Genomic DNA, 14160 nt, shown 5'->3' with positions numbered 1-14160 from the left:
TGTATCCTGGGGTAGTTCACAGTTCCATAACAAAATATAACATAAGTCATACGAACAGCTGCTTTGTAGAAAAATGACGTACAGTACATCATGTAATTTAAACAGCACTGAACTTAGTCAAGTTGTTGAAGGTGGGGTGGGGGGGGTGTGTGGACAAACATCTGTGTAACTTAAGGGGAGCTCAATACAAGGTCAATTTAACAAAATTAAATAAAGAGTCCAACATTCAACAGGATCCTATTTTATCATTTAATCATACATACACTAAACTAGTCAAAATCCTTGGACCTGCTGGTCAGTCAGCAAACCTTCAGCAGCATGCAACACATTTGGCTTTTACAGCAAACATAGTCTTTTTTAAACAGATCTGCACGCCTACACGGTTCTCTTTCCTTCCATTCCGCTTCTCGCCTTGGCTGGGGATCGTTGATGGATCAACAACTTTTGCAAGGCATTGCATACGCAAAATACAGCTTTTAGGGCTAAGAAGGAGAAGAGGTGTAATTCAGTGACATATTGAGTTAAGCCAAAGACTCACCCCATGAGCAGAGCAGACTTGCCCATTGGATCCACTGGGACAGGCGCTAATGTTTAAGGACTGTATAGGCAAGCATTTCCTGTCAAGGCACATCATAGCCGGCCCACAGGGGGTCCCATCTTCAACATATCCCAGATCAGTCTCGTCATCCAGCACCACATGGCCTCCACTGAAGGGAGAGAGCACATCTGATTGATCAGAATCAAGAACTATGCATGACTGCTCCAAACTGTTTGGTTAAAGGCCTTCCCTCGATATTTGAAGTTTCTTCTTCTGTATGAACTTGGTAGTGGCAGGTATTAGGTTTGCTGTGAGTTAGAGAAGTGCACACTTAACTCTGCCGCAAACATACATGATATACAGTACACACCATATACAAAATGTAAAGTATAAACCACAACAGGCCATGCAATTCTGAGGATATATACCACACCTGCAGTAATGCTGATTTAATCATCCCATAAGTGGTATATATCTCTGGATCCACACAGCCAGTGGTTAAAACAGTCATTTATACTGCTTACAGCATGGGGGAGGCAAAAAGATTAAAAGAATTAGAACTAAATCAATTACCCTTATTACATAAACATCTCATAGTGTTATATGACCCTCAATAGACTATGGTCTTTCATTTCATTTGCTATTTACATACTAAAAATGATCAGTACATATAAAATAAATTGTTTGACGCAGCGTTTGAGAAGTAGAGGCCAGAGCACAGGGCCCGTTCAGTTTTTCACATCACACAGGGGGAGGCTGGGATCGAGTTGTCACGGTAGGTAGGAGTAGCATTTTCAGACGAGTTTCTGAAATGGAATACGACTCGTTTCCAGGCGGAATAATACCCACCTCTTGAAGTGGCTAATCGTCGACGGCACGTTTTTCTGTCTGCAGAAATATAACAAGCAGGCTGCGCCAAGCGTTTGGACATTTTTGACATCCGGTGGCGATTTCTTAAACAGTTCTGAAAGGGACGCTGCCCATTTACAGAATAAATAAGCACGCACATTGGTACGAGAGAATGAGAGTCGTCATCTCACCTGCAATCCACAAGCCTTCCCTGATGGTTAAAGGTGGTGGCAGTGATATCACCCTTCATTAAGCCGACACGCGGAGTCCTCTCGGTGTTGGTGCACAGGAGGTAGCCGCAGAACACATCACTGATAAAACACAGGAAGCGCACGTTTGTTTTGACCTTCGGGCCTGTTCTTCTCTCTTTTGTCTATTTGCGATTCCTTTATCTTTTTAGTTTTTGGGTCATACTGTACCATCTTGCGATTGGCAAAAGTCATGCAGCTTAGAGCATCATGTTTCAAGCCAGCGCCAGTCAGGGCAAAGGCATGCTTTTTGCCCAATTAATCTTAAATTTGTTTTTCTAGATGGTGTTTGAAACTACCAAAAATGGAAAATTTCCTTAAATACAACAAACTATTATCATTTATAATAGGAATTTAAACTCTTCCCCTTTACAAACTTTAATGACAATGATATAGTGTATATTTTTTTCAGACTACTACATATTCTTTAATTTGTAATGCAATGTTAAAGATCTGTTATTGGTACATGATTTACCACTTAAAATGTATATATTGATAACATACTTTTATTATGCTATCTTATTACTCCTGATGAGACATTTGCTTAGGATTTCAATACAATAGCTTTCATTAACTTATCAGTCTTTGTGTATATGAAAATTTCCATTTTGATGATGTGCAATGATGTCATGTTCATATCTCAGCCTGCCTAGAAACTGAATAATTATGTGTGCATAAACTATCTATTTGTAGATCAAAAGCATTGTAACAGCACAGAAAATTATATTCAAACTTCCAAAATGATTCCTCTGTTTAATGAGTGACTTAAAATAGACAATACAAACGTGATTGTTCTGGAGAATGTCATATAATTAATACTACGCTTGGAATCAAAAATGAACACTTTGCCACAGTAAGAGTTTGTGCAGCTCAAGTCCTATGCCAGCTTCATGAAACTCTTTTATGTGCGTCTGCGGAGAGATTATTAAACCCGGAGCTTATTATAATTTACTTCAAACTAAAGAACAGCTTCAAAGGCCAACTTCCACTTCAAAATATTAAATCACATCTGAATTTCAAATGTCAACTGAGTATGGTGAGGACACTTGGAACAAACTATGACAGACTGTTTTACTTAAACTGTTGCTTTTTTTTCGATACTTTAACATTGTGAGCAAATTCACTGGGCATTAAAGTTAATAGAAAAATGTTGGAATTTCCAGTCTGATTGTACATAAAAAGGCACATCATCTCAATACCGAAAACACTTGTTAATAATCCCTACTTTTTCTCACCACTACGTTAATTAAAAACAGGGTTGAAGTTTCATCTTAATTTATGCATTTTGTTAAGAGCTTTATTTGAATATATCTTTTTACATCATTGTTTCTCCTGCCTGCTTCCAGCACAGACATCGGTCACACAGTGGCCTAACAGATGAAACAGACTTTTGTAGTGGAAAATGTGGCTCATTAAATATATCTCAAGTCTAAAGCCTCTCTTCTGAACCTGTGCTACAATTAAACTGAGTTCTAAGAGAATGGTAAAGTCACACATTTTAAAAATAGTTACAGTATATGGAAAGTGTCCGTGTGTGAAATCTCACAACAAAGTTCAAATAAAGTTTCAGGTCTGGGTTACTTTTTAACATTTCTTCTTTCAGCACTGTATAAATGATAGACTCCTAAACATAACCTCGCTAGTGGGATCAGTGTGTGGCAAAACAATACTAGAATGAGAGATGCACTACAAAGGGTGCAGAGAATTAGATTTAAAGAGAATTAAAGGATGTGATTTACCAGCAATCGGTGAGATTCACACCATCCGCTGTCGCTATAAAGCCCAATCATGATTCAGTATCCCAGCCATCCTGGCCACAGACTGGTCTCTCCCCTGTGCTCTGGCAAGTGTTACCGCAATATTAAAGCACAGACCACTAAGCTTAAGAATGACTTCTACCCTACTGCAGTACACATCCTCAACAGCTAACTGCAATGCCTCAGACTCAATGCATGTCTGCACTATGCACTATTTGCATGGTCTACCATGTTGTTTTTCACTACTACATATTTATTGTTCCTGTTGTTATTATTTATGATGTGTGTAACGTACCATCTACATTGTGTGGTGTTGTCTGTTGTTCTGTGTACAGGTACTGTATGTCCCGAGAGATCAGAGCGAATAAGAACTCCAACATACATGTACAGTACATATGGCAATAAACTTCTCTCCTCTACATGATGTTACAGCATCCAAGATGGAACTTCTAGCATTCCTGCACTTGTAGGGGCTTTTAAACTAAAACATTTAACACCCAACTTGTAAAGAAGTAAAGAAAAAAACAGTAAAATCAGAGTCTGGGAATAGGACAGTATTTCATGCCCCTCCTAAAGAACCACCATAACCTCCTGTGTGAGCTCTTCTGTGTCCTGTGTTTGCTTTTACATTAGTGGATAAAGGCATGTGAGTCAAAGCTGTCTTACACTAAACTCCTTAATGTACTTTATAGGAGTTTAAATTTGGCTCTGCTGAATACCTATGGAAAAATTGGGAGAGTGTCCTTTTGTTTCCTCCAGGCAAGGGTCAGTTTGGATGAGAGATTGATTTCATATAGGTGGAATAATGAGGATACATTATTCTGTTGACTGTATTCTGTTTACACTCACAGGAACAGAGATCTAAACTCGACTTGATTATGAAGCTGGTTTGTAATTCTGCAAGTGCCGAATGACATCTTTTTCTTACTGTTTGCTGCACTGGATCCACTTGTCTCCATCTCTCCCACAATTCCCCTTATCTGTGCCCTCTGTGTTCAGCTTCTCATAACAGAACTTTTCAGACCCACCAGCCTCTGTCCAGGAACAGAACGGAGTTTAGCATTATTTACATTTCGGAATTCATAGTTATCATTATACAGATAGTAGTAGTAGTTCAGGTGGGGAGCTGCGTCAGCATGCGTAGGCTGCAAAGGAACAAGTAATAGCTTTCCATGCTGAAAAAAAGAAGACAGAAAACACAACGTTTCGGCCGTGGAGCCTTCACACCTGAAGAAGGCTCCACGGCCGAAACGTTGTGAATTATCTGTGCATGTTACAGTTAAAATGAATTACTCCACAGTCCAAATAGATACAGTAGCGGTAGGTTAATTGTCTCCTACAGTATGCTTATTATTAACTCTCTTAAGGTTTGGCCTGAAAATAAAAAAAATATTTTAATATTAATAATATTTTAGGGTGGCATGACAGTTTGAGTATTACCTCACATCTCTGGGGTTCAGTTCTGGACAGGTTGAGAAATTTGCATGCTGTCTTTGAGTCCACCTGAGTTAGCTCCAGCTGCTGTAGCACAATTCAAAGACATGCTGTCTAAATTACTTGGTGGCTCTTCACTACCTCTTGAATGCTAGTGTGTTCTGTGTGTGTAATGATAATGTGATTTTTGAAGACAGGGGGAGGGAATACATTGTTTTATGATGAAAGACCAATCTAAACCAGGAGACTCACTGTTTGAACAACATGATCAAAAAATTTAAAAGAACTAGACTGCTGTAAGTATTAAACACAGTACACCCAAGGAGGATCTTTGATACCTGACTGTCAGGATGTTACTCTGTACATCACTGGTTAAGCCAGGAGTACTGTAGGTAGCAGCACAAGAAAATAAAGACCTGGATGCTGTTGAGGACTGTAGAGACACAGGGCAAATGGAGTGCATATTGCAGGTTGATACATGTACAGCATAGACATTTGTGCTGTATTTGTGCAATTTATGCACAGTCCTTTTAGACGTCACAGTTCTGAGAATAGGAATGAATCACAGTTAATAAGAAAAGACCCCATTAGGTGCATAATAAGTTGTAAATATTCAACCTGTAGTGTTCTGATACAAACACATGGTAATGAATAAAACATCTTATCACAAGGAATTAACAAAACTAAGGAAATAGTCACAGGGCCCTGTAATTTGCCTTTTCACTCAATGATAATCATCATTTCTAAAGAAACATTCATAAAAAAGGGCCCAGATTTAGGGCACAGACTGCATGCTTTCAAATGGAATAAGAGTTATACTCACTCGGGCCCCATATATATTTGCACTGGTTTTCTCTGGTCTTGCATTCCCCATTGTAGCATCTCCCCTGCAAGAGAGGAGCACAAATTAGTGCACTGTGCAGTTTATTCAATTTCAACAAAGACCGTGCTAGTTGTGATAGTGTAAAAGTGAGCAAACCTCAAATTCACCATAGAATTCAAAATAGGTACTGTATATTGCAAAAAGTGCAAGATTTTCTCAACTTTGCAATTCAGAGGTGAGGTGGTAGGCTTGATAAAGTGTTAAACAATCACACAGTTCAGCACGATTTTTGTTTCACGAGGAGGTGGGGAAAGAGAGGAGGAAATTGTGTTTTGTCATAATTCATCCTTTCCACCATTTTGAAATACCAGGGGTTAAACACGTCACATTAATCCCATCCAACCAATCGTTAAAATGGCGTTCCCAGATCAAAGAGCCCTAAAAAATAAGGAACTACCTGACTGAGGCTGCAAGCATACCCATCCTGCTTATGAAGGTTGGGAGGACACTAGAAAAGGAAATAAAACAGGAAAAAGGGAAGGAAATAAGAGAAAAACAATTTTAATACATATGGCTTGCTTGTCCCATCTTACATATTGTAAAATAAATACTAGATCAACGGATCTAAGTAACACATTAATCAGATAAACAAATGTATTTCAAGTGAAGCTGTACAATACGTGCACATACTGTACAGTATAGGCATGTTTGAGCAACAATTGTTTTTTGGGTTCTACACATTTGTAGTATCTTGGAACAATTGAAATAAACAAAGGCCAGGATATATGTTCAGCAGAAAAAAAAAATCCGAAGGAACATGAGAACAATTGCAGTGCTCATATTGATGCTCTCACATCATGCTTCACATGAATAATTTACATCACCTGCTTTACATTGTTACCTATCCCACATGAATAATTTACATCACCTGCTTTACATTGTTACCTATCCCCCGTCACTGTCTCTGTTTAAATTGTATCCCCCCGCTAATTAAAAATAGCAACAAAAATGCTTTTGAAAAAAACAGCAATTATGCATATAGCTGAAAAAATTTGAATATTGTGAAACTAGGCCCTTTTGTCCAGTCACAAGAGCAGAGATACACTAAAATACTGTCTCTAGTCTTTGTTTCCATTGAGTTCTCTGAAAATCTTGCCTTCTAATATTACTTTACTTTGCAAGTTTTACTTCTGGAAATATGGCTATCGTTAATCTTTGTTTTTATTATTTTTATACTGTTCTCCTATTTGTTTTCATTTTATATTTTATATTTTTTCAATTGCCTCTGAAATCTGTATGTCTAGAAAACAATGTAGCAAATTAGTTAAAGAAATAACCACATAAGCTTTCTTGTGCAGTTCCTTACTGCGATCCAGTTGGATGCTGATGTCATTCTCAATCAGCTTTTTTAGATATTATTGAGAAGATAGCTCTTCTGTCACGGTTATCATTACAAACAGTAGCAGTTATATTACTGTTATAGTTACCCTCCATTACATCACATATCCACAAAGTACAGTGAAAAGGGAAAAACAAGAGGGACATTTAACTGTGAAAGTCATTACTGGACTGTAAAACGTTCAAAATAAAACAATATCTGATCATTTAACGTAAACTGAGAAAAGACAGAGGAAATTGTAATTAAAGAAAGAGTTGCGTTGGAAATGCAGAAAGTGTTGTAAATTAAGAATATCACACCACAATACATTTTTTAAAATATTTTTCAAGCACTGTGTTATACATTTTTTTTCTGAATTGAACATTATTTTGCAAACATTACCAAACCAGGGCCCAGTAAGAATGAAAAAAGTCCATACTGAAAAGCCCTCTTAACCAAGGAAAGCGGTATAAACAACTACAGGAGCCCTAACTGAATAAAATGTGCCATACCTGCCCAGAGTCCCCAGAACACACTTCTGTGATGTCACATTCATTCACGGCATAACGACAGCTGTATCCGCGGGGATAAAACTAGCAAGAAACAAAAAGAAGGCGTTCACTTCCGAGCCAAGATCTGCCACATAAGTCACCTCCCCACAAAATTGAAATTCATTAACCTATTTTACCGTAAACGTAAAACCTGAAAACATGATACAAAAGGCATAGGCACACAAACACATTACTATAGCACATGTTCCTAACATCGGAGAATATTACCGTGTTTTACATTCAGAAATCTAATGAAGACCATCATTGGGAACCTCCAAATACATTTCCTCTTGGGGTCTGACTGTTTAACGCTGTGTTTCTACCAGCTGACTGTGCAGACGCGGGCCAAGTATCGGTTGTTCCACAGTTTCGTCTTCTGGCTCCAACTACCGTTTGGCAAGGTGACTTAGGTCACTGGCCGGGATGTTACACCACTCATAGTAGTGGTCAGCCGCCATATCACCCTGCAGCTCACAACTGGATGCCCACTGAAGCTCAACAGGTGTGAGCCTGGTCAGTACCCGGATGGGAGACCTCCTGGGAAAGCTAAGCTTGCTGCTGGAAGAGGTGTTAGTGGGGCCAGTAGGGAGTTCTCACCCTGCAGTCTGTGTGGTTCCTAATGCCCCAGTATGGTGATGGGGAGACTATACTGTAAAAAAGGCACCGTCTTTTTTACATTTTTAATTGATTGTAAGTGGTCCAAAGGTTTTATCCAGAACCCATTCTTGAATGAAGCCATGCTATCGGCTCTGACCACATGGCTAGCTCCTTAAACGAAAAGGCCAGGACGTCCTCTCCAGTACTTACAAGGCAGGTGTTGTTACAGCAGGGTCCGTCACTGCAGTGGGCGCCATTGGAAAGCGAACACTTTTTACAGCACTCCTTGTAGCACTCCTGCAAACAAGAGCCAGAAAGAACCTGGTCTGTTCCACTGTCAGTCCAGATGTCTACTGGTCGGAAAAAAACACTCCAAAATACTCTTAAAATTCTTCAAACTAGATTTTATTTACATCAATTATTTGCTCGGCAGGCTATTTAAGTAGATGTCAAACAGTATTTAGAATGTGATCAAGTCAATATGATAAAAGGGAAGATGGGCATGTTCAAGATACGGTCCCATTAAGATTTTGCATCTGCGGTTAATCTATTCTCTTTTATAATTCCCAAGAAGATCATAATACATTCTGAGTATCAGAGCTCCAATTGTCTAAAGAAACCAAGTAAGCCTACAGTATAATACAGTAAATCCACAGTGTTATAGTTTAAACACTTGAATACATATTTGAGGCTGCTTCCATGGCAGACGGCAAATCAATGAAAACTTAATAACAGTATGTCATGAATGAACGTAGGCGCTAGGAATGATGTACTGTATAATCTGCTTGAACATACTGTACACTGTAAGCATCCATTCTCTCAATAATAACCATCAAACCTTGTTCTCTTAGAAATCCGTCCTTCGGATGAGACGTAAAACCGAGGTCCTGACTCTCTGTGGTCATTAAAAATCCCAGGGCGTTTCTCGAAAAGAGTAGGGGTGTAACCCCGGTGTCCTGGCCAAATGTCCCATTGGCCCTTACCAATCATGGCCTCCTAATAATCCCCATCTATGAATTGGCTTCATTACTCTGCTCTCCTCCACACTAATAGCTGATGTGTGGTGAGCGTTCTGGCGCACTATGGCTGCCGTCGCATCATCCAGGTGGATGCTGCACACTGGTGGTGGTGGAGGGGAGTCCCCATTACCTGTAAAGCGCTTTGAGTGGAGTGTCCAGAAAAGCGCAATATAAGTGTAAGCAATTATTATTATTAATTATTATTATAAATCCAAACTGCAGTAAAACGTGTTGCGCCTCCTCCAAACTACAGTGGCACCATTCTTCAAGCCATCGTAAGAGCATGAGAAAGGTTACTTGATGAGACCAGCCCATCCAGTTTGTCGTATTTACGAGTAATTGATCCAAACCACTTCTCGCATAAAGCCATTAGATCAGCTTTGACAACATGGCTAGTTATCTCATTACAGCTTCTCATTTTATGCTATTTTATGTTCTCAGTGCATGCAGAAAGCTCCTCAAGCCTGGCGATCATGGGTTAGGGTTCACGCTGTAAGGAGTAGAAGGGTTAGGGTTAGGCATTCCCTGAGATGGGGAGAGGGAGAAAAGCCCATCTCGGTTCTTTGTGTCTCGGTGCACAGGCTCGGACTTTTCTGCACGTCCTCGAATGAACCGAAGCAGCCCCTGAATCTGAACGGGTTCTTGTATCAAACGCATGATCCGAATGAGCACATCTTGGCTGCAGTGCATTACAGCTCTGGAAGGAAAATAAGACCTAAAAAAACATCATCAGACATTTCACCAAACTTCACGATATCAGTAAATCACTTCACTGAGCTCTTGACAATGGTTTTCCTCTTTTTAAAGGCCATTTGAGCAACGACTGTAAATCATAAAACAAAACTATTTCAGGATGACACCCTTCAGATAGGAATCAAATGTACTTTTAGCAGGATTTAGCACTGAGAGTCAGGCCACCATTCAAAAAGATACTTGTGGCTGCATCTGCTCAGAGTGTTGTCTTAATAAATCTCTCTTGCAAAATTCAGAGAAAGAGCACTTACCACTCGCCCTCCACAGTCACACTCCTCGCCTACTTCCATGTAGCCATTGCCACACTCCGTCGCCTCAAGCAGCTACACAAAGTCACACAAAACATCAAATCACACATTGTGAATGTGGGGGGAATTGTTTGTCCATATGTGCAGCAGCTCGGGTCATGTTCAGAACCTCAAGTCCACTTCATTTTGTAACTCCTTCACTGGGCAAGCCAGGAGAGGAGTCAAGGGAATAAAAGTAGATTCTACCTCAAATCAACCCTACAGATGCGGACATTAAGTTAACTACAGAACTGTTGAGCAGTTGGTACTTGTTATTACGAACATAATTGAGTATGTTGGTACGGCAGACTCTACATAAATAATCAAATGAAAATCAAATCAAATCAAAGTTTATTTATCAAATGCACAACAATACGGTGTGCAGCAGTAGTTGCTGGCAATGAAATGTCTTTTTCTGCGAGATCACAAAAATTCACAAAAACCCAAAAATCACAAAATTGAGGTTCATATAGTACCACACATTACAATAAGCTCACTCCCCATAATTGTCTATCCTTAATTTCATTCTGTTGATGTATGATTTTGCACATCTGATGTTGTTTTGCACATTACCTGTTACCTGTTGTTGTTTTTGCACATTTCCTGTTGTCTCTGTCTTTCTTTTCTTATACAATTGTATTGTTTTATTTGAACTGGTTACCGTCTGAGAGCTAGCTAAATAGCATTTTGTTGTACCATATACCTGTATATGAGTATAATGACAATAAACTTGAACATAACGCTGTTAAATAAAGGTGTTTTAGTCAAAATATACAGTACTACAGTATAAACAGAAACATACTAGATCAGACGAGGGTCGTCTATTAATTGACACTGGTGCTAAATCTCAGAACATTAATGAATTCACTTTTTTTTTACATGCACTGATGGCCAATCACCTGTAATTTACTGCCAGCCTGAGTTGGAATTTCAAAATTACATCACGTCTGCTGTTACTTTGTGCTAACCTCGTGTTAATGAGGTAGTGGGGACAAAATCAGGGAAATGCTTGTGTTTTGACTGCTTCTGATTGTGCAGAAGAAAGAATGGTATCTTCCATCCATGCACTTTCTAACTGCTTTTTCTCATACAGGGTCACAGGGGAGCTGGAGGCTAACCTGGCAAACAACAGGCACAGGATAGGATACACCCTGGGTGAGCACACACAAACAGAAACACGCACACTCACACCAGGGCCAGTTTTCCTAGAAGCCAACTATCCTACTGGCATATCTTTGGGTTGTGGGGGGGAAACAGGAACACCCGGAACAAACCCCGCCAAAAACACGGGAAGAACATGCAAACTCCACACAGACAGAACCCCAGATCCAGTAGTGAACCAAGGGCCCCAGTTCTGTGAAGCAGTAATGCTAACCAATGTGCCACTATGCCATTCAAAAATGGCGTCATGTAACAGTAAAGTATTCACACATCATCTGTTTTTAAAGCCCTCGAGTATACCGATACATTTTTTCAGGACTCATAGTCCCTGCTCCCTTACTCTTACTATCCTAAAAATATAATTTCATTGTAGCTCATGGGGAAAGCCTTGCTGATTAAACATTTAAAATCCAGTTTCTTTCTGTTTATAGAAATGTTTTCTTCATCAAAATAGCACTGAAGCAGCTAAGCTAAGGTCTGGCTGTTTGGACAGCAGAGCCACTGAGACAGGGCACGTTGTGTGGATGTAAGTGGGTACAGAAAGGAGCCAAATGGTGCCAGATTGAATATCTCTCATCCTTCACAGCTGACAGCTTGGAGTTCTGTATGAATCCACTACACGGAATTGGTGGTGGAATAGAAGTATTTCTTAGTCATACAGTACTGCATCTCGATTGAAACACCGGCTATACTGTACAATTTTTGGCAATGATTCACACAATTTCAACATAGGTTTGTCTAAACCTTCCCAATCATGCACTGCAAATACTAGCGCGGTCACGGTATTCCCGTTTCAAGTCTAACATGCTTGCACTGAAAGAATCTTTGCCAGTTTACCTTTGTCGGTCTGTTGAAAAGACACGATCCCCCACCTTTCTGCAAAAACTCCTTGAAATCAGCAATGTTGCATTTGGAAAACTTCCGAGTGTGCTGAACCCTAAACCCAAAACAACCAAAAAAATCATTTATTTATCTAACTCTTATCTAAACTCACCGGTACTGTAGGCATAGTTTAAAGCTAAGGTTGCATGCGGTTTTCTCCAAGGTGACCTGGAATGCAAGCATACTGAAATAAAAGTAAGCGTGAAATAAACGTGAAACACAAACACAAAAAAAGGTAAGTTAAGTTGCACATTCTCGCATTTACCAAGTCTCATTTAAAATTATTTAGGTAATACAAAGAAAAAAGATTCAATTTTTATGACCCAGAGAGATTTACTTTAGGCAGTCAAAATCGGGAAAATGTATATAAAAAGATTGAAGAATCACATTGGGCTGGGGAGAGCCTACTCTCCCTTTTGCAAAACTGCTACTTGCAAACTCTGGAGTTTTTGGTTAATGTTGAGAAAGCAGCTTAATTAACGTTCAGTCAAAGAGCTTTTTTATACACCCAGTTCTCTGAGTCCTGGATATGTTATTTCATCTGAATTCTTTGAAAGGAAAAAAAAAACAATGGAAATCTTACATCATTTAAATATGTGCCCAAAGTCTATAATAGTGGAACTTTGTGCTGTGAAATTAAAACTGCTTTCATCACCAAACATTATCAACCCCTAGCAAACATGGCCAGATGCTTGCTCTTGATCAGCCACAAACCACTTGATGTCAACACTTCGGTCTGCAGAAGATCTGAACTGTCGGAACTATCAAAAAGGCAGTCATTTCCCATAGCTTTTGATTATCGTTCCATTTGCATTTAATAAGCTGCTCCACGTTCAAAAAAGGTCAGGGGAGAGTCGAATCTCTTATGTCTTGGTCTATGATCAGAAAATGAACACTAACAGACGCTACAATCTGTGCAACGGAGGTGGCTTTGAACTAAAACATTTCCTCGGAGCGCTGTCAAACCGCTGGCCTTCCCTCTAAGTGGTGACTGCAATCAGCTCGCGGACAAAGTGGATGGCAGCTGCTCTACTTAAGTATCAAAACTGAAACTTAAGACACACATGAAAGGCATGAGTGGGCAACACAGCCAGGGTGTTGCCAACCCAGCTCCAGGTCAAGGGGCTTGGTCCTTGTATTGAGCTCTTGTTTGTTCGTTCCGTTTCTGAGTGGGTTTTCACCAAGTCTTCCAGTTCCCTCTCCCTGAGACACACTAGGCGTGACTGGCTGTCCTATACCACCTATATTTCTACAGCCCTGGGATGGGCCGACTTCCTGTCCATGCAGAGAGCTGTCCCATGCTCTCAGGCCTGCTTTGTGCCTTTGGGTTCCAGCTTAGACACGGGCAACCTGTAGCCCTCACCAAGATAAGGGACGTACTGTGTGGATAATGGATGGAAAAAAGGCATGAATTACAAAACTGGTGAAAAACAACCCTACTTTGGAAAAGGAAAGGTGCAGTTTTTGCTGTTTCGCAGGCAGACTGAAAGTACCAAGAGGCGACTGACTCACTTTGAAGAAACGATAAAGCAGAATATGAAAAAAACACGGGGTAATTCAAGTATTGAAGCTTCATTGTGAATTTGTGACGAGCTTTTTTCTTGATTTTCCAGATTCCGAGATCCCCCACTGAGCAGAAAACGTAAAATGACCAATTCCATTACCCTGTGTCTTCCATGATGCATCCTCCCCAGGACTCTGAACAGCCACACTCCTCTGGAATGAAAAGAACAAAGCAGTGTGCACCTGTCACCTCAGAAATGCGGCATTCTGAAAATCCTCCGTGCAATAGGTTTCATTTACATACCTGCAGACAAACTCATCCTTTTGTTCATTATTGCACACTGTACACCATTAATCATTATTGTACCACCATGAATTGA

The 14160-nt window shown here is 39.9% G+C and overlaps 1 protein-coding gene across 6 annotated transcripts in view; it reads right to left on the bottom strand.

The window, feature by feature from the left end:
• adam23a (ADAM metallopeptidase domain 23a) overlaps positions 1-14160 on the bottom strand; it is a 106455-nt gene that overhangs the window by 20248 nt on the left and 72047 nt on the right. For all 6 annotated transcript variants that reach the window (XM_069196382.1, XM_069196384.1, XM_069196381.1 and 3 more), the window contains exons 14-23: positions 13942-13993; positions 12233-12332; positions 10199-10270; positions 8386-8472; positions 7540-7620; positions 6107-6157; positions 5650-5713; positions 4321-4426; positions 1579-1698; positions 539-707 (exon numbers count right to left, since the gene is read on the bottom strand). In XM_069196382.1, the coding sequence (XP_069052483.1) occupies positions 539-707; positions 1579-1698; positions 4321-4426; positions 5650-5713; positions 6107-6157; positions 7540-7620; positions 8386-8472; positions 10199-10270; positions 12233-12332; positions 13942-13993 (902 nt within the window). The remainder of the gene's footprint in view (positions 1-538; positions 708-1578; positions 1699-4320; positions 4427-5649; positions 5714-6106; positions 6158-7539; positions 7621-8385; positions 8473-10198; positions 10271-12232; positions 12333-13941; positions 13994-14160) is intronic.

Source organism: Lepisosteus oculatus, chromosome 12, assembly GCF_040954835.1.
Source record: "Lepisosteus oculatus isolate fLepOcu1 chromosome 12, fLepOcu1.hap2, whole genome shotgun sequence".
NCBI lineage: Eukaryota > Metazoa > Chordata > Actinopteri > Semionotiformes > Lepisosteidae > Lepisosteus > Lepisosteus oculatus.
Note: the sequence above shows the minus strand (reverse complement) of the source record. Positions and strands in the feature narration are given on the sequence as shown.